General features: G+C 40.6%; 1 protein-coding gene across 2 annotated transcripts; it reads right to left on the bottom strand.

The window, feature by feature from the left end:
• Positions 1-6682: 6682 nt before the first annotated feature.
• BDH2 (3-hydroxybutyrate dehydrogenase 2) lies at positions 6683-19349 on the bottom strand. Of its 2 annotated transcripts, none has more exons than XM_074147789.1 (10): positions 19246-19349; positions 17136-17216; positions 15528-15606; positions 12194-12290; positions 11573-11681; positions 10341-10401; positions 9563-9676; positions 8992-9050; positions 8193-8285; positions 6683-6941 (listed from the first exon to the last, which is right to left on the bottom strand). In XM_074147789.1, the coding sequence occupies exons 2-10, from the start codon at positions 17205-17207 to the stop codon at positions 6888-6890; spliced, it is 738 nt and encodes a 245-aa protein (XP_074003890.1). In that variant the 5' UTR covers positions 17208-17216; positions 19246-19349; the 3' UTR covers positions 6683-6887. The 2 variants fall into 2 exon arrangements, with proteins under 2 accessions (XP_074003890.1, XP_074003891.1); XM_074147790.1 differs by lacking the exon at positions 19246-19349 and adding an exon at positions 18994-19117 and having other exon boundaries at positions 6689-6941.
• Positions 19350-19614: the final 265 nt, after the last annotated feature.

The raw sequence follows: 19614 nt of genomic DNA, 5'->3' as shown, positions 1-19614 counted from the left end.
TGTTACAAACCTAGGAAAAGGAATAAACATAGACAAATTAGAGACAAACAATATTATTTTCCAGATAGAAGACTTCTCAGAGATTTTTTTTCCCCCAGAGATCAGGTGAAAAAGCCCTCACAGCTCAATTTGGAATTTCGTGGGTTTTGCATACCTGCGTATGCTGTATATCAGAACAAAAGACAGAAATTAAAAGAACAGTATTAAGCTTACAAAGTCATGTGCTAAAATAAAATAAAATGAAAAAAATATCTGAGTTTTAGAATCACGATGGTCTATGCTAACCTGTTATTTCCTCCTTAAAAGTATGGCTGTAATATATACATATATATAATCTCTATATCTATTTGTTCCTCCTATCAGCACAAGATAAAGGTTATTTGATGGCAACACCACTTACCAGGACCATTAGTTCTGAAAGTGTCACAGGCCCTGTGTGCGTGGCAGTGGAAGCAACCATTGCATAAAGCTAAGAACAACGGCTGTAGTTTTTAAAGCATGCACACGAGGGGACACTTTTTTCTTGGACTTAAACCTGACCAGATCCAGCTTGATTTTCAGGAGAATTTTCAAGAACACGGTTCTGTCAGACGTCACTATTCACAAACACATCGATTGAATAGCTAAGAAACAAAAGATGCCTGTTTGAGTAAAGATTGGGACCGTGTATGACTTGCACTCTATATTCAGGTGAGGCTGATAAAACACGGCTCTTTTTTATTGCTTATATCCCATGGAGATACTTCTCAGAGTGGGAAATAAGGTTCAAGTGAGCAATCGCCGTTGTATTTACTCGGTCTAATTGGTCGACTTCTTGTCCCGTAGATGCTAACAAGAGATATGGCAGCGTACAGATCTGTATGTCAGAAATTTTTTTGTACAAATATTTACTGTAGTTTCACAAGGCTGAGCCAGCAAGAGCTGCATGCACATATCCGAGGACAAGTTCTTCCCTGTTACAGCAGACATACGCCTCTGTTCTCCCCCAGCTACATTTCAGTGCTAACAGCATTTTCGCACAGTCTTTTACACGTTGCTCTGGCTGTATAAAACGCCACTCGAGTTAAGCCACAACTTCTAAGCCAAGAAATTCCTTCTTCCCTAAATTGCTGGAAGCAAGTCAGAGAGCCGATTCTCACAATTATCAAGCCTTCAGTGTATATTGATATGTTTGGCATTTGGGATATATATTTGGTATTTGATGGATGCCATGAACAAAGACAGGGGCTATTTTAACACCTGGGTGGTTTTGTTTGAGCTGTTCTGACATGAAACTGGCTTGAGACACGGCCAAGGCAGAGAGGAAGAATGTAGAGCCATAAGCAAACACTTTCAATAACGTTGTAAGATAACAGTTTTGCTTTCTTTCCTTTTGAAATGCAAAGTGTTAATTTACTTAAATTCCAGTACTTTCCTATATTTGTAATGATTACTTGTGGAACCAAACAGTTGTAGTCTCAAAGTTTTTTTTTTTTTATGAAATAAGTGATACTTTGGGTTTTTTTTTTTCATAGGATTGTTCATCCTTTCCTTGGGGCTGGGAATCCACAAAAAAAAGCCAAGTTTACTAATAGGAACACAAAGTATCACCAACCTGCCAGTGTCTTTCTCCTTCCCTTCCCCGACCACTTCCCCAGGGTATATGTACTTAATTTTGTAATTCTGAAGGGGGGGGGGGGGGGGGAGTGGGTGAGGGACAGAAGGATTTTGCTCTCCACCCAGCTTTGCATGGCCAACATCCCAGTTCCTGGGGGTCACGTAGCTGTTGGCACGAAATACATCAATACTTCTGAGAAACCCAAGCCCACCTCACAACAGCTTCAGCTCCCCCAACGCGTTGTTCAGGTAGCATCTAAGGAAGAAAAGATAGGACTAAGCAAAGATATTGGATGTGCTGCTTAGCAGGAATGGTTTCAAGGTGCGAATGAGTTGTCTGACAGTGGAGGTACCATCCTTACCTGTTTTGTGACAGGTCTTCGCCCTGTCAGGTCCCTGGTACTGCTACTTTTGAGCAATGGCCAATTAGATTAATGAGACCAAAGTGAGTAGTTAGTCTCTTCACACCAGGGTGGGTTATTTTTGAAGGGTTTATGGTATTTGTCTGTTTGGGTTTGGTGTTTTCGGGTTTTTTTTTGTTGGTGGGTTTGTTTTGTTTTTTAAACTTCACCCCACCCCCCCCATACAAACAAAATCAGTGATTGAGAAATCACCGAGCAGAATTCATACCAGAGGGCTGAGGCCTGTACCATGGAAACCAGCCAGCAACAGCCTTATTTCAGCATCGCCCCGTAAAATATACTTTCCTTATTTGAAAATGAGAAAGGTTTTTACTATAGGTTTTTATTAGATCCTCCCGTTTTACTTGTTTTTAATTGGTAGGGAGGAGGAAAGAGGGAGAGCTGAACTGAAGAGGTGAGTGACAGGGCAGGATGTGCACGCTTATATTATTAGCTCTATTGCCCTGGCGACTGTCAACCTTCTGCTTTGCACACGCAGAGTGCGGAAAGAAATCCAAATAAAATAGCACAGCCGCCGCCAGGGCAACTAACGTTCAGGGAAGAAGAAGAAGAGCCAGAGCAACTAACATTTGGGGAAGAAGAGGAGCCAGGGCAACTAACGATCAGGGAAGAAGAAGAAGAGCCAGAGCAACTGACATTCGGGGAAGAAGAGGAGCGAGGGCAACTAACATTTGGGGAAGGGGAAGAAGAGGAGCCAGGGCAACTAACATTTGGGGAAGGAGAAGAAGAGCCAGAACAACTAACATTTTGGGAAGAAGGAGAAGAGCCAGGGCAACTAACATTTGGGGAAGAAGAGGAGCCAGGGCAACTAACATTCAGGGAAGAATTCAAAAAAAGACAACCCAAGCCACACATCACCATCATCCACGAAAAAGACGTAACCGAACCCTGATGCAACCTCCTTCCTGCCCCCCCCGCAGCTCCCTGCCCGCAGAGCCAGCTAACAGCCCCCCCCGCGCTGCCTCTCCTGCCGCCCCCAGCTCCAGGGGACGGAGCCAGGACGAGACGAAGGGGTGGAAAAACTTACCCGGGGAACGGCAGGGATGAGGGAGAAGGAGCCGCTGCCTGCGCAGCCTCTCTGGGAGGGCTCAAACCCCTCACGGAGGTGATAATCCGCTGCCCGCAGGCGGCAGCAGCAGCTCGGTGCCAGCCCGGGCTCCTCCTCCCCCGCTGCCGCCGCCGCCGCTAATGCCACGGGCCCTCCTCCAAAGCCGCAGCTTCACCGGGCCAGCGGCAAAGACCTCCGGCCTGGAGCTCGGGAAGACCGAAAGGGTTTCCTGGATGCCTTCTTATCTCTCGGCACCGTGAGGCGGCAGGATGATGAGGGGGCGAGGGGTGGCCGTATCCCAGCTGTCACACAGGTGTCGGGACCATCAAATGGACCAGCCCTGAGCCCACAGCATCCTGGAGGATGAGTAGATTTGGGTGTGTGGCATAGCCGGCCCTCCACCTCCCATGCCATTTCATTGCAACCCGCACACGTTAAAAAGGTTGCTTTATACCCTGCCTTTCCCGTGGCTGTGGGAAGGGACAGGGGGGAAGCGACAGACGTTCCTTCTTACCCGGGTAGAGCTGAGGGGCGAAGAAAGGACAAGGATCTCTAGACGATTCTGCTCTGAAAGCGTGCAGAAGAATTAATTGCATTGGGGCAGGCAGGAGAATAAACAGTAAATAAAAGAAATGCATATTCACGGTGTTCCCATCAAGACTTTTCTACATTTCAAAGCACAAGTGTGTCCACCTCATCTGTGAGCGCACGCAATGGAATGAAACCGAAGTCTTTCAACCTCAAGCAGATTCCAATGCAACACGTTGCTGCTTTGTTCCTAGTAGCGTTACACAGAATTAAGCTGACTACAAATCCGAGGAAAAAAAAAAAAGCACTGTTTTTTTATCAGATTAAATTTTCCAGAAGGACTCTGACTCAGGGAAGTTTCTTTTCCCTCCACCTCCCCCCCCCCGCCCCCCAGTTGAAAAGTTTAACCTAGAATCTGAAAAGTCAAATAACTCCTCCTTATATTATATTATCACTGGAGTAGAAGGAAAAGAAACAGAATTACCCAATGCCATTAAAAACAGACCAGAGAATTAAGAGATCACAAGAGCATTAAGAAGCATTCTCCTTTAATAATTCCAGCAAGTCTGCTGGAAAACCCTTAGGCATTAGAACACATTGCAGAGTTACAGCTGTTAACACACGCATGAAAAGCCTTGCTAATAAGGCAAGAGACAATCTCCACTGATTTTTTTTATTTCTTTGTCCACCAGCTTCTCAGACTATCCGTATCTCTGCACTTTTGTAAAAAGAATATGGTATCTCCTTTTCTTGCAGGAGTGCTTTGAAAAAAAAAAATAAATAATTGAGTATAATTGAGTAGCATGTGTATATTAAAGTCACCAGTGAGCTTAGAAATGTTAAGTAATAAAGTTCAATATGCATAATGGTTTTTCTCTTAGATTCTTAAGTCTATTTTCAGAATACACAGTGCAAATTTCCCATGTTACTGCAGTGGGGAGATTCTCTTTTCAAGGCAAGCCTTCTACACCTACTGCAGAGGAAGGACTTTATCCTCCATATTCACCCCTGAAAGCACCGGAACAGTATCCTGCCAGCCCGAACTTTTAACATTTGAATTTACGTCAGTCAACAACATTGGTGGAGCCGTTTGGGATAACTTTGGATTTCTGCCTCAACTTGATCCTGCTTGGCGGCCAGGGTCACTTCACTGAAATACTAGATACTCAAACCCCCATGAACAAACTGCACGACATCAGAATGCTCCAATCCTGATTGAAAGTAAAAGTTAAACCCACAGTGAGCCTGAGGAAGCCAATATCCACAATACTTTCTCATTTTTAAATTGTAAGTAAATGTAACTTTTACAAAGAAGCAGCCTGAAGATTATAACTAGATGTGTTCCATTATCTTTGAAATCATCTAATTAATATTGCTGCTCCAACTCATATTGAAAAGCCTGAGCAATAATTTTAAAAACATGGCAGGCAGTTTTTACAGTAACACAAAGTATTGCACCATTTCTCCTCTGTGCTTTCTGATTACTGATCAATCATACTCAGTAGCATTTATTCTTTAATTCCTCCCCACCTATATACGTGTTTAATATATATAAATATATATGAAATTGCGTACAGCTTCATTTGCAAATTAGATAAATGGAGCTGTGTGCAATTTTTTTAAGGTTACCATACTTACAGGCAGTCAGTCCATGTCATTCATGTCCAATTTAGCAGCATGTTAGCAGAACAAACAGTTTTGGAATTTGGGTTATTTATCACCTTAGATCTCTGGGTCAGCACCTATGGTTTTTTTTCCAGAGTATGAGATTTTACGATAATAGGTTTCTAATTCATAAATCATAAATCAGAACTACCATGTGCTATTACAACAAAAAGCACCTAGCATACAGGTTTGATAGTATTTGTCCAATATTAGTACGTCCTTTTGAAGAGGAATATATTGGCTCTATCTAGGGTGGTAAAATCCACTCCTCTTCTTGCGTACCAGAAGTCAAGAATATTCCTGAAGATCCACCTGTGTATTTAAGAATACTTTTCCCACATATACTCCCATCCGTGCCTTCCAGAGTGATGTCCTTGCACAACACTTTCCGTCCATGGAGGGGGGTGGTGAAGATATAGTAATGATACTTAGAAGACCGTTTTCGGAGTGATCTATACCATTAATGAAACAGTTCTGGCCTCTATTTCTCCCACTAGGACTTCTTTTGTACCAGTTGATGTACTCGTTTCCTAACTGACTGTAAGAGTACCTGTGATTCTCTATGCTCTCTACATGTTATCAGCATTAGAGCAGGCTCCTCTCTGTCATTTCTGCTTCATGAAGACAGTGTCTATGATGATTACGTGCTTAAACAAAAAAAAACCCTCCCAAATTCCATAGAGTAGCAAATGCTACTGCTTCTAATGGTACTGTTGCCCTGCCTTTCGTGCTGATCTAGTGTTTTCCAGATTCTAACAGCCTAACTTGCCCAAGACCTGCAAACTGGACATTGTAGTTGCACAACCCAGCTGGGCACGTACACTGACTCTTTACTGGACACGCAGGAACGTTCATGTGCCCATACACCATGTATCTACCGTGTGTTCGACTGTCTTCCACTGCCCACTCTGGACCTGTAAGTGTTGTCAGGCTTGGGACATATTCTTTTCAACAATTCAAAATGTTTTTCTACAGCTATTACAGTTCTAAAACATTTTGCTAATGATAGTAGAGAGAGGAAAGAACTTAGAGTAATTTGCAGAGCAGAGCGTGCTTTCAAGTACAATTTGCAACTGGTATGTTCTCCAATATAGAAACACTTATTACCGGCAATAAAATGATTCAAACGTTCAAATCTTCAAAATTTGCTGTTATTTCTGCTTTCTTCTGTTTAAACTGTGCTTCGTTCAGGATCCGTTTGGCTGATTTAATAGTAGTTGCTCCATTTTCTTTAGATAGCCTGTCAATGCTAGTAGGAAATCTAATTGTGAATGTTCAACTTTCAAATACTTTGCAGGATGAGAATAAAGGTAGTATTTAATTCTGTTCACTCAGATTTTGTACCTTAAATAATATTCTTTGCCCTCTGAAATATTAAATGTTAAACTGCTTTTCTTTCATGTTTTTGGAGTTACCATGAAATGAAGCTGCGTGAAGTATGTTTTTATTTAGGGAAAAGTGAATCAGTAAGATCAATCTAGAGATTACATAGCAGTAAAAATGCACTAAATTTGTTTTGAAAGACATCAGGTGAATGACCTAAATCTTTGTAAGCTATCTTAACTGAAAAACACGATCCTCGCTTTTTGCCTTTCATAGTATGAATTTCCATTTGCACGTAGGGTCAATCACAAGCTCCATCCTCCATCGATGATCAGTTCATTACCAGTCACATAGGCAGACTGAAATTACATAAAAAGTAACAATAATTTTAATTAATTTTTCATGGCTATTAAGTGCAAGGAAAACCTTTTTCTTTATATTCAAAAAGCTGCTTTCTTTTTATACAAACGCTTTCTTTTACAAAAATATCTTAATAAATAGAACATAAACAAACTTAGAAATGGAAGCCTTTCCGCTAACTCAGGGGAGCGTAGCAAAAGGTTTAATAGAGGCATTAAGGTAAGAATGCATCCTGAGTGTACAAATTCACATAAGCTGGACTTCAGGTACCTCGCCTGCAAGAATCAAACCTCACGCTATGATGTTATTAGCTGTGTTCAGCTGAGCACAATCTGACCGGGTCAGACAATGATTATAAGAGGACCTAACTGAAAATTTAGATGCTGCAGAAAGTGAGGTAAGCAACTGAGCTGTTGACATTCTTCTCTGTATGCCAGTACTGAAGCGTACTGGAATACATTGGAAAACTGCATTTCTACCTACGCCTGGTTGAAAACTCTATAACCAGATTGGAAAAAAAAAATCAGTAGATTTACAGAAACACTATAACTAAGACAAAAATGAGAAACAGAGTACTGATAGATAACAACATTAAGACTGAATTAATTCCATTAAAGGATTATGTTATGCTCAGTAGGACTGCTGGACAAGTCCAGAGGAATCCAGTCCAAATTTAGACTCACAGTAACATTATGGCATCTGAAATAACCTTGCTGTGTGCTCATTAGTGTTGGTGGTAACTGCAGTGATCATTAAGAGTTTGGGTTAGAACAACCTCAGTGGGTCTATTGTTTTCTTTCTGCTGAAAGGGTAGATTGACTCTGAGCATTAGCCCTTTTAGCTCAAATCTCCAGCAGTTCTACACAAATATTTGCACTTGAATAGTGAAGGTAGGTGATGATGACTTCCTCTGCCTCCTTAAAACATGATCTAGCCGTGGTGCAAACTTGGAAAAGCAGACAAGCCCATTTCTGCTGTCATTCAGGAGGAAACGTGGTTGGTCAATTTGCTCAGATGACATGAAACCACCAGGCTGGTTACCAAATACATGACGCCTTGGCAATCACTGTCAGCATTCACAGCGCTTTTTGTATCGTAAGTTCAACTCAGTAAAAGATCATCAGGTTTTTATTTTTGTAATAATCCAACTCAGAGAAAATATAAGTCCTCCTAAAACAAATTCTCTCTATTGCGGTGCAGCAAAGTAGCGTGGGGTTTTGTTACAGGAAATTTTATCGTTCCATACTTACTTCATCAGAGGCCAAGTACACAAAGAGATGGGCCACTTCTTCAGCAGTAGCCATCCTACCAGTCTTCTGTCTGGCTAGAAAGTCCTTCAATGCCTGGATGTACAAAAGCATTTGGTATATAAAAAGAACTCCAAACCAATCATTTTAATCCGATTAGACTGACGTGTAGAAAGGAATACTGGAAACAGGCCATGAGTCATCACTTCCTTTAGTAGGAAGGAGTTTAAATTTATGCTAGAAAAAGAAATTGCAAGATCAACAGTGGTATGAATTTCAGGTTGAAAAGTACTAGGAGACTGGACCTAAATCTCTAGTTCCAGAATAAAGCCAACATAAGTCCTTCTTCCTTTGGCAGTGGATATTCCCAGGCCCTTCAAACAAAGGCTCACAGTTTTCTAGTCAGCGTGGTTAAGGATCCCAAATAATTTTGAAATGCATAGGCCAGAATGCCCTTTCCGTCACGGTTTTGCACTAGTTCGTGGCAGCCACATGCCAAAGTCGAAAACGTCTTTTGCTTTTGCACTGGATACTGTAACCACTGGTTGCAAATACTTTCATTAGATGACAGACCCTCTCTATTCACCGAGCAATAGTACCCTGCTCAGGCATCTTTAAGACTTGTCTTGAGTACAAACTGATGAAACTATCAAAAAGAGACAAAAGAGACTGTTATGTTGTCATTGGTACTCTGAAAGAGGGAGCAATCTTGAATCTGGGTAGAGATGCTGCTTTTTTTTTTTTTTCCGAGGGAGTTAAATATATGTACGCACATGATCAAACTAATAAACTGCTTTCTCACCTGTTCTGGGTTAGGCCGGGCTTGGATTCTTTCCTGTAAAGATGGTGTGTCAACAGTTCCTAAGCAAGATTTTAAATTCAATTTTAAAAAATCAACTGCATCAACAACCATGACAAAAAATGCAATCCATTGGTTCTGTTTGTATGTCTTAACAGTTACGTTTAACTTCATAATATGAGTCAGGAGACAGACTGCAGAACTATCAACATAGCATAGGACTCTAAATTTCAATCAAAGGCAAGAGAATAAGATTCAGTACTTTTCAGACAGTTAAACAACAGCTAGCCTGCTAGCTAGCCCTTGCCTGCTTCTAACTTCCACACTATGTCTTGGAAAATAATGCGTATATACCGTGCACGTGCTGGGTTAACAGACGAAACATACAGCTTCACTATAGAAATAACAGCTTTTCTGTTTTAAATCTCAAAAGTGTTTCAAGCACGTCCTGTTCTTTTTGATTGCTGATAACTTCAGTTGCCGCTTGCAAGTCTACTCTTCGTTAATAACCCCAAACTAAATCAGGCCTTCTAGCATCTGCCCCTAGTTTATAAAATAATGTAAGAATACTTACCAGGACATATGCAGTTGCATCTGATGCCTTGTTCGATGAAATCAGCAGCCACAGACTTTGTTAGACCAATAACTGCTGCCTTTGAAGTACTATATACACATCTGTTCACAACTCCTAGCAGAAGGTCGGTGTGAAAGGAGAGTAGAAACACATTTAAAAAAAAAAAAAAAAAGAGAGAGGCCCCCAAGTTTGTTCCATATGCACCCGTTTTTGGACTCCAGCATTTCCTGTAGCACCTGTAGCCTCTCCATAAGGGTGGGCTAACTAGAACGCTGACTGCCAGAATTCTACTCAGGCATACACCAGAGCAAAGCGCACAATCTTTCGATAGTATAACTTTGGGGAGTAGTCTACAAAAGTTAACAAAGCAAACAGAGATTTAGGAACAGCAGAGACCCATCTGTTAGTTACCATCAGGTTTCCTGGGGAAGCATAGCTACAGCACTTACGTAACTGTCATTTCTTCATTGTTTCTTTGAAAAACACATGTAGCAAGATATCACTGGAAGTAATGCCTTTTAGTTAACACAAACTGGTAAAAAGGATGCTAAAAGCATTCGGGACAGATTGATAAGCTCAAAGGCAATGATCTTATTGTTTCTGCAATTTCCCGTCTGTGTCTTTATGTGTATGTACCAGCTGATGTGCTCACTTTTTTCTTTTTAATTGCATGTCTCCACAGGATCAGTGTCCTCTAAATTCTATGTCATGCAATTTTTATTTTGCATTCCCATAATTTCAAAGATTTATATAAGGAACTCTCTAGCAAGCTACTGACCTTTAATGCTGGATGCCACAGAAGACATATTTATAATATTTCCGGATTTCTGTTTAAGCATCTGCAAAAGAATACTTATGTCATTCAAATGCAAACTATTTTGTCATCTGCAGGTCCAGCAAAATAGCCCCTAATAACCCGAAGAACAGCCCTACATGCAATTGATACGCAGGGTAACAAAGCTTAATTGGCATCAATAGGTGCTTATCTCTTTTTGATCTGTTGACTGAAGTAGTAAAGCAGAATCTGAAATTGTCAGTAGGTTCTCCTAAGTCATCTCAGGGGTAAAGACTATGACAGGAATGGATTTTTTTTCCCAAATAGCCACCTCTGAATCACTGTCCTTATCACCACAGTAAGTTACACTACATAGACTTCTGTTCATGCCACCTACAAATGCACTAACACACTTCTTCATTTCTTTGGAAAAGACTAAAACCTAACTTTCCAGCATCTTTGAATTGCAGTTAAATTGCCTTAAGTTATAACATTTTTAGGCATCTCAAAATGTGATATGCCTGAAGTTGTTATAAAGAACCTTTGAAAATGAAGATCAGCTAAATAAACCAAACCCAAAACCCCAAACAAAAAGGACTGAAACAACACTGAAAAGAGTAGTCATCAACCAGTCATGGTCACAGCTTCCATTTCTGGCCTTTGCATTTACAGGAATACAAACACTTTATTCAATCCACAAATTTTTGTGGTCCCAAAGCTAGTTACTATGTCAAATATGAGTGTCCTGAAGCTGCTACAGTAACTGGATTGTTGTTCTGATATAACCAGCGTGTTGGTATCAGTGGCACTGAATTGCTTCACAAGGTAGTTTCCAGATTTCCATAAAACTCATATTAATATACATATTTTATAAACATTTTGTGGCAGTGATATTGTGCGGCTGCGTGCTATAGTATTATACAATAGCACTGTATCGCAATGGCTCCCTCACTGCTCTGCATTTGAAGGATTTTAGTTAGAAATTACATAGGGCAAAACCCCTGAATTCATCTTCTCTACCACATCCTTTAGATAGATCGTCTACTTGAAGGATTACACAATGCAGAGAGTGTTTTGGAGGAGGATGGCTATAACCTAAGGGCCTCCCGTATACAGAGCAGCATACTTGCCTTTTTATCTCAAACCCCACGCTATCACAGTGGCAACAACTTAGACCTCTCACGCTTTAAACAAAATGCAGCAAAGACTAAACATCACGAGGAACCAAGCCTTGCCTTAGGAAGGAATGTCTTGATCATTAGATACATGCTGCGAACATTGAGGTTCATAGTGAAGTTCCAGTCTTGCTCTTCACACTCCAGAATGGTTCCATGATGAACAAACCTAGAATAAGTGCATGAAATGAATTACTGTCAGTGATTTACATTTTTATGACTTTTAATGCGTATTTTCCATTGCTATTTTGTAACACCTAACCCTTCCAACCTTGAAAAGGAAGGACAAGAGCTCTTTGGAAGAAAACAAGCAACAGTATATTTCTTCTTGATGAGGATCAGGGAGACAAGACAGATCCGATACGTGCAAAGAAATGTTTGGTAAGAGGGAAACTTAAAAAGACAGAGCACTGGCAGACCGTCACCTTCGCTCACTGTTGTGCCAGGAGGGCCAAAGCCATCAGTATAGGGCACCCACAGAAGAGGGGAAACGGATTCCAGAGCCATTCTACCTTGGCCTGTGTAACACAGCTGTGCACAAAAAGTTCGGTGTTGATGAAAACGCATGAAAATTTCTATTAAAGATATAAAATGCATTGAAACAAAATGCATTCAAGTAAAAGCAACTACTTCTAGAGGACGGGGAAAACTGGAAAAAGAAATAGGATAGAAGCTGGTTACCCTGCAATGTTACAGAGGACATCAATCCTTTCAATCTCCTTGGCCAGATTTTCTATCTCCTCCTTTTTGGTGACATCCAACACCCGTATTTGAATGCCTAGAAAAACACAGTATTCGTTTCAGTGTATTTGGCTAAAGATCGGTAGTTTATTTTTCTGAAGCACTGAGGACTGCTCTTGAACCTATGATTCAAGTCAGTGGCTTGCCAGAAACAGTCCACTCTCAGTGGTTCACCATCGCATAGAGCCTCACTGAGAGAGAGCTACACTTCATGATTAAATCAGTGCCATAGTTTAATCAGGACAGCAATAGGAAGCATGGCATGCTATTTAAAATTTCAGAAGGGAATTAAAAAAGATCAACTGATTTGATTGTCATAGCGCATCACACAAACAGATGAGCTAACGTCATTCCCCATAAAAAACATTTCCAATAAATGTGAGTTCCGCGGTGCTCTCAAACTGAAGAATTTCAGAGCCTGTGTAATCATAACAAGCTTTAATGGCTGCTATCATAGAATAATAATTACTTGAAACTAGTTACATGTCACATATACTCAATCACATTACATGCCATCTGTCCGTGTGTAGTTGAGGATATGATGAATCAGCTTTATACCATTTAATTAATGAGAAAAAGTGATTTTGCATAAGCCAAAAACTTACATAACTTGGAACGATGTCATAGCCATGATAACAGAAATGAAGGGGAAGTGTAACAAATTGATGGCTTCTATCACAAAGGCTAGTTCAAAAATGCGATGCTTATATGTTTGCAATTATTTGTTTATCATCAAACAAAAGAGGGCTGGAAATGTGTAGCTTTTCACTGTAATCTTCTATGTATTTCAGCCTCCACGAGCTGTCACTGTCAGTGCTTACAGCACCGGCTGTGCCTGCGCTATACCTTCAAAACAGCCACTGATAACAAAAAAAAAAACCCAACACACCACCACAAAAACCTAACCTTTGTTTTGTTGGGGGAAGTTATCTCTGAAAAATTGATAAACATAATTACTGCAAAACAGGGTCAGGCTTAACTCATCCAAACACTTTTCGATAGAATCAGCCCCTCTAACAGAATTCTAACAGAACTGATTTAGGGCCAGCCACAGCTGTGCCATTCCCTGGCCAGAAGCAAAAAGAGCAAAGTAAAAGAACCACTCTTCCAGCTGAGCTGTAATATGCTACGATGTAATATAATCTACATGTTATTTTATCTCATTTTACTTAAGTAGCTTCCAGTAATCTAACTCAACTAGCTCCTCTCATCCATGTAAAGGCTGAATCCTTACTACGGAATAGTCTTACCTCATGATACACTTTCCTGCGTGTAAAGACCGAGCTGTGCCCCCTTCCCAAATACATGATTTTTTTCATCCAGAGGAAACTCAGATGACTGGAAAAGAGGGAGTCGGGGAGTACTCCAGTAGTTCCCTTAGTGGGTACAATTAGGCTCCCAGGGCACTAAGACTTGCTGCTGATCACCTTTTCACCACAGGCTGGTCACAGCATGTCCTGCATAAAGCATGAAGGGACATCTGGTGCAGAACACACTTGTGCCCCAAAACATTTTGGGTTTTGTGGTTTTTTTTTTTTTTTTTTAAACAATTTAGTGATGTGTAACTAGTGACACACAGTCTAGTAAACTACCTATCGGGAGACTGTAGAGAAGACAGAGCCAGACTTCTCAGAAGCCCATCGCGGACAGATGAAAAGCAACAGAAAAAGGCTGGAACATGGGAAAGTCTGACTGAACATAAAGTGTGTTTGGGCTTTGTGGGGTTTGTGTTGTTTGTTTGCCGGGTGTGTATGTTTGTTTTTAAAATATTGTTATTTTAAAACCATGAGGGCAGTTGCACCGAAACAGGGGCCTACAGAGGTTGTTGAGGAAATTCCATTCTTGGAGATGTTCAGAACTTGACTCAACACAGCCCTGAGCATCCTGCTGTGGCCAGAGCCACTTTGAGCAGTAGGCATAATGAAATGGCCTCCAAAGGTCTCATCCAACATACATGATTCCATGAAAGACTGTAAAGCTGTCTGTAAAGCATCTGAGTGATGTCTAAATTATGGGAGAATTTGATTTGAAATGAATAAAAACCTGTTTCTTTTGAAGCCAAACTGACAAGTCCATGAACAGGCTTTATACACCTTAGTTAAATGATACAGACACTTTTGAAGAGATTTGCGTATAAGGATGCAATTAGACTACAGGCTGGTGATTAACAGCACTGGAATTACCTCTCCTAGATAAAATTCAAAGACCACAATGTGCCAAGCCTTGATGAATTATAGCTTAACTAATCATGTGTCAAAAGGATGGAAATGGCTCTGAGCATATGGAAAATTACCTCTTTCCTCGTGAACACACTAGCAGAGGGGAAAAAAACCCACACAGTTCAAAACATAGCACTTTTCTAAACACCCTCAGAATGAACCTGGAAAGAACTGATGTTCCTAAAGAAATACAAAGGGATTGCTTGTGGTGAATTCCACTCAGTAGAGACTGATGTTCACTCTAAAAGCTGTGCCAGAAAAAAGTGGTTTTGCATATTTGACTGTCATCCTGTAATAGGAATTCATTAAATCCTTCCACCAAATTAAGTTGGAAGCATTTTCAGTCGTCAAAGATATCCAAGTCTTATTTTTTATTTCAAGGTTGAAAAAATAAGTTTTTAACATAATGTCCCATGCTTGCGTCACGTGATTAAGGAACACAGCTCTGCAAAACCTGCTCCTTGAAGTATGTTCCTGTGGTATCGGTAGGAAAGCAACCTTCGGGCCCCGAGCACTTGTACAAACAGAATAGGCTCATCTAGCATTTGGGGAATTAGTTTCTGAAGATATACGAATTCTACTAGACAGCTGTCCTTTTAATGCATTCTGTAGTAAGTAGGGACCATGGAAACACAAGATACTAAATGTACTTTTCGTATAGCTGGATGTTAGTTCCTGCGATCAGAGAAAAGCATTCCATGCCTTTTAGAGTGATACGTTTGACAATTAGCCGAGTGATCTCAAAAGGTAACTGAAACGGGTGCCGTTCTGGGAAGCAGAAATTAACTGCTTCTGTGATACAAGAAACTCGAAGTTATTCCACGTGCCTGGAATAATATTCTGTCTGATATGCTGATTTTACAGCAGTATTTGACATGCTACATCTCTGCTATTCCACATCACAGAAAGCAATGCCAACATCTAAAGAATTAGTCTGGATATTTTCCATTTTTTCTCCTGGTCTTTTGAAGCGTGCCCTATCCTCAAATTATATTTCAGCCAGTCTACAACAAATCTTGCAAGAGCTGAATTAATGCCTGCTGTAGGTCATTTACCTGGATATGCCTTCAGTTCTTGCAGCTTAGACTCATTGATGTCTGTGGCAATGACTTTGGCTCCTTCTTTAGCAAAAGCCTGAAGAATACAAGTAAGAGAAGCTGTTTATATTTAGATATTCCAGATCTTACCAGAAATCAAACCTGTTCTCTTTTCGTTTCCTTTTTGGCTTGAAATAAAAGTTGGCTGAAGGCAGCCGATCACTCACTTTTCACTCTGGGCATGTCAGGAAGCAATGGACATTAATTACTACACATCCCGGGGACAACTAAGTAACTATAGATGATATAAGACAGATTTAAGATCTTTTCCTTAAAATAAGGACTGTATGAGAACAGTAACCGCGCAAAGACAACTGGTATTATTATTGCCCTTATTAGCTGTACATGCACTAGCAAGCACGTTACAAACACATTACAAACATGTAGGGCTAGAATTAATTGTCTGTATTGGATTTAAATGAAGTTATAGGATTTGACAGGTCAAGGCACGAGTCATAAGAAAGGAATGGTGGTATATAAACTTTACGTAAATCCTCTGCATCCAAATAATTTGATTAGAGTAACATTAAAAGAAGCATGACTTTTCTTTGCTACTTCACCAGAGATACTCCTTCATTCTTGACGGTCCCCCCAAAACCTGCTTTCTCTGCATTGTGATTACTGATAAATCATCAGCTATGCTAATAGAGAAACCTCCGCGTCAAAAGTATTCTGACCTATCAGACTGTAGCTCCTAATCTTCAAAATAAGTGTCTCAAGTGCAGCTTAAGGGGACGGTGGCATTAAACATGTCAGCCTTCCGCAGCTTGTTGTGTATTTCAAGAGTGAAATCATCAGGAAAATTACCTGCTCCTTTGATTGACTGTTTTAAAGGAAGTGTCAAGATCAGCAGTTTTCTGCATTCTTAACACTATGCATAAGAAATTAACTCGCCTGGCAAAAATCCTACTTACAGGAGCTTTTCCTGGGTCACTGATTACATTGCACTGAGATACTGAGATTGCCCTACTTATTTCTCTGTCTGCTGTGGAAGGAGGAAGTAGCGGGGAGGGAAGAACAGGTCAAAAGGAATTAAAAGTTAACCAGAAAGTTAATACGTATTTTGAATTCTGTTTCAAAGTAATTAAAGGATTTCTCACAGTTGCTCATTGTGGACAATGTCGTAGCCGTGCTGTTAGTATCACGTAGACTTGGTTACATCAATTATTAGTGTAGATAAAACATATTGGCTCTACTGTAGAGCATCTTCGCAGTATCCAGCCTTACAACAGGAAATATTCCCTCTATCCTTCTTATCTTCTCCCAGAACAGTGAAAGGTACAGACAGTACAACTGTATGTTGTTAGAAAAGCAGCTGTTCTCAAATCTTGCCCTTCTCCTTGCCCAACGTCACTCCTCAGAGCTGAAGACTTTCAGAAATTCAAACAGCACAAAGCATGCATGATAGAGTATAGCGACTATATTCTTCCCCAAATTTTTCAGTGGGTAGTTCTGGCTTCATCTGTGGTTTATTAATTCAAGGACTTGTTTGGTGCGGGTGCCATTGGACAAACCTGCGTTGGAGACCTAGCTTAGGTACAAGAGAACAAACGTTTTCCAACTTACGATAGCAGCTGCTCGTCCAATCCCCTGCGCCGCCGCAGACAGCAGAATGATCTTCCCATCAAGCCGACCCATGATGCTGACCTGGGCAGACAGAAGGTGTCACAGAACTAACACTTTAACAAAAAGATGAGCCAGCAACACTCCCTGGGAATCAGATGCAAATGCATTCCAAAAACTAGACATGGTTCAGAGTACCCCTGCCATCAAATCACACCACAGATTGTCCTGTTTCGTTGCGGAGTGACTCCAAGTCATCCAGGTTCCAAGACGGGCACTGCCTCAATTTTTTTTATTTTTTTCATAAGCGGGGACCTCAAAAAGATCAAAATGCATTTGAGCTCAAAAAGCCAAGCTTTATAACAGCAGAAACTGGGCTTTATTTTTCCTTAAATGGGAAAAAAAAAAAGTCAAGATGAAAGAGAATAGAAGTACAATAGTTTGTAATCTAATGTTCCCGCTGTCCATTGTGTTCTTAGAAAGCAGGTCTGCCTTCTATTCCTCTCAAACTACGAACTCATCAGCTTCCTGGATTGCAGTAAATCCCACACAATACCCTGGCCTTGGTGCCTGCTCTGAATTGTCTTAGGAATCTTCCGGGGAGAAGGAAGCTCTGTCCTGTCTTGCCCCTCTCTCAGGGAACTGCTGAGCATGCATGGGGCAAGCGGTGGGGAACTTCTAGGAGGTTCCACCTTACTCAAGGTATAGCAGCCAAAAGACTAAACACAGCCCTCTTCTCTTCTGCCCAAGCATACACTTTAAAATGCTGTGTTATGCTTAAAGAAATACAGCATGTAAAGCTGCAGATAAACAAGTAAAAGCCAACACCACCCTCTCACTCCCATGGGTTTTTAGTTATTTAAGGCATAAACTACTTAATGGGCTGTTCCAAAGACCTGCCTAGAAAGTAAGGTCGCTGTGTCCCAGTCAGAGTGCAGTATCTGATGTTTGTTAACTGGGTTCCCAAGAAGCAAAGTTTTCTGCACTTTTATGATCCACAGAGCAACGTTTGTTCATGTAGCTATGAGCGTAGAAAGGTGTCCCAAGAACCCAAAGTCTTTAAATATATACACGAATCCAACATACCGAGTACTTCACTGAGAAGTTAAAGATGCCATCATCTCCGCTAGGTTAGCGGCCAATGCCGTCATCTAACAATGCTCAAAATCCATGCTGTGACTCAGATTACTGACTCTAAATTTAGTGTCCTACATCTTAAACCAGATTATTAATTTCTCTGATTATGACCAGAAGTTCTGATTTCTCAGCAACTTCTCCTGACAAAAGTTGCAGCAAAACTAATGTTGTTACAGATTCAAAACCACCCAGACTTCCTATGACTTAACTGAAAAAAAAAAAAAATAAAATCGTTCTCTTCTAATATAAAAAAAAAATATCACTTGATTTAAAGTGCGACTGAGTTACAGACTGTGTTTCAAGACATTGAAATGTTTCACTGTAGGTTTCCCCCCCCATAACTGGGACACACATGCACACACACACACAAAGAAACAAAGCACAAAAGAAAAGAACAGTCTTCTAAGCAAACAGTAACTGAGATGCATCTCTCTAATTAGAGGAAAGCACAGCACCTTAAAATCGCTTTTTAGTTTGGCTAGTAAAAAGACGTCCCTTCGGATGCCTCCGATGGTCGGCTCTATAAGGTTATACGAGACTGGGCATGTCTTAGCATAACCTTTTTGCATTAGCAGGTGAAAAACACCAAGTTACCCAAGCAAAATGGGATTACACACACATCTAGGTTGCAAGGTCTCTCTGATCTGCCGAGCTTTCCAAAACGCAGCTCCTCAAACACAAAATTCTGGGAGAGGTTCTGTTATTTGTAGCAAATCCCGAGTACCTCAACAATGAGCTCGAAGTGCTCACTCCAGGGAGAGGAAGCTGGTTCTTATTCCTTGTCACCACTTACATCTTTTCAGTGGGGAAAAAACCCAATCAGTCCAAGTACTTCCCCAAATCACCTTAACACTCTGGAAGTAAAATGCACTATAAATACATTTTTTTTTTCAACCTAACATCCAGGTTTTTTATGAATGTTTGCCACACCGATTCTATGAAGCATTTAAAAATAAATATTAATGTAGCCACTCACCAAGAGGTCTCAAACAGCCCGGGGTGTTTAGTGACCTTTGTACAAAAGGAAGTTTTATACTTTTTTTGCTGTGTTTGTGGGATTTGTAGTTTCTCTATGCGAACGTAATTTCCTGTTGAAACATTGAGATGCTGCCATCTAGTGAAACTCAAGATTTTAAAAGTTTGATTTTCTCCTACACAGGAAAGGAAAAAAAGGATCACCGGCATTAGGTGTGCATTCTCCCTAGGGAAATCAAGAGAACAACAGGATTCCCACCAAAAGAGACCACAAACATGTTTTTCCCGAGCAATCTCTCCTTAGCAATATAAGCTATCAAATTCCAAACTAGGACAACACTTGCATGATGAATTTTGTTCTTTTTTTTTT

The sequence above is a fragment of the Numenius arquata genome, chromosome 5, assembly GCF_964106895.1.
Source record: "Numenius arquata chromosome 5, bNumArq3.hap1.1, whole genome shotgun sequence".
In the NCBI taxonomy this organism is placed as follows: domain Eukaryota; kingdom Metazoa; phylum Chordata; class Aves; order Charadriiformes; family Scolopacidae; genus Numenius; species Numenius arquata.
The sequence above is the reverse complement of the archived record's forward strand: the minus strand, read 5'-3'. Positions and strand labels throughout refer to the sequence as shown.